Raw genomic sequence first — 951 nt, forward strand, 5'->3', positions numbered from 1 at the left:
ATGACCTCAATGGACAAACACAACCTCACAGAGCTGAAGGAATTCATTCTCCTGGGAATCACAGACCGCCCAGAGCTGCAGGCTCCCCTATTTGTGCTCTTCCTCATCATCTACATGATCTCACTGGTGGGCAACCTGGGCATGGTCATCCTCACCAAGGTGGACCCCAGGCTGCAGACACCCATGTACTTCTTTCTCAGACACCTGGCACTCACGGATCTCGGCTACTCCACCGCGGTGGGACCTAAAATGTTGGTAAATTTCCTTGTAGATAAAAATTCAATTTCATATCACTTATGTGCTACACAGTTGACATTCTTTGACATGTTTATTGTTAGTGAACTTTTTATCCTAGCAACCATGTCCTATGACCGCTATGTGGCCATCTGCAAACCTCTGCTCTACACAGTCATCATGTCCCAAAGGCTGTGTTTGTTGCTGGTGGCAATTCCCTATGTCTACAGCACCTGTGTTTCTCTTCTACTCACTATAAAAATCTTCAATTCCTCCTTCTGTGGCTATAACGTTGTCAGTCATTTCTACTGTGACTGTATCCCTTTGTTATCTTTGCTCTGCTCAAATACTTATGAAATACAGTTGATTATTATGTCTTTATCCGTTTTTAACTTGATTTTTACTCTACTGGTGCTTGTCTTATCTTATCTACTCATCCTCATTGCCATCCTCAGGATGAAGTCAGCTGAGGGGAGACGCAAAGCTTTTTCCACCTGTGGATCCCACCTGACAGTGGTCACTGTATTCTATGGGACTTTGATATTTATGTATGTGAAACCCAAGTCCAGTCCCTCCTTTGACACTGATAAAATGGCCTCTATATTTTACACCCTCATTATCCCCATGCTGAATCCCTTGATCTATAGCTTGAGGAACAAGGATGTAAAATGTGCACTGCAAAAGATGTGGACAAAGGTATGCAGTATCTTTTCTTAA

General features: G+C 43.1%; 1 protein-coding gene across 1 annotated transcript; it reads left to right on the plus strand.

The window, feature by feature from the left end:
• On the plus strand, positions 1 to 951 carry LOC129405734 (olfactory receptor 8K3-like). Its single transcript, XM_055142943.1, has one exon. The coding sequence runs from the start codon at positions 1 to 3 to the stop codon at positions 949 to 951; it is 951 nt and encodes a 316-aa protein (XP_054998918.1).

This window comes from Sorex araneus, chromosome 6 (assembly GCF_027595985.1).
Source record: "Sorex araneus isolate mSorAra2 chromosome 6, mSorAra2.pri, whole genome shotgun sequence".
NCBI classification, from domain to species: Eukaryota; Metazoa; Chordata; class Mammalia; order Eulipotyphla; family Soricidae; genus Sorex; species Sorex araneus.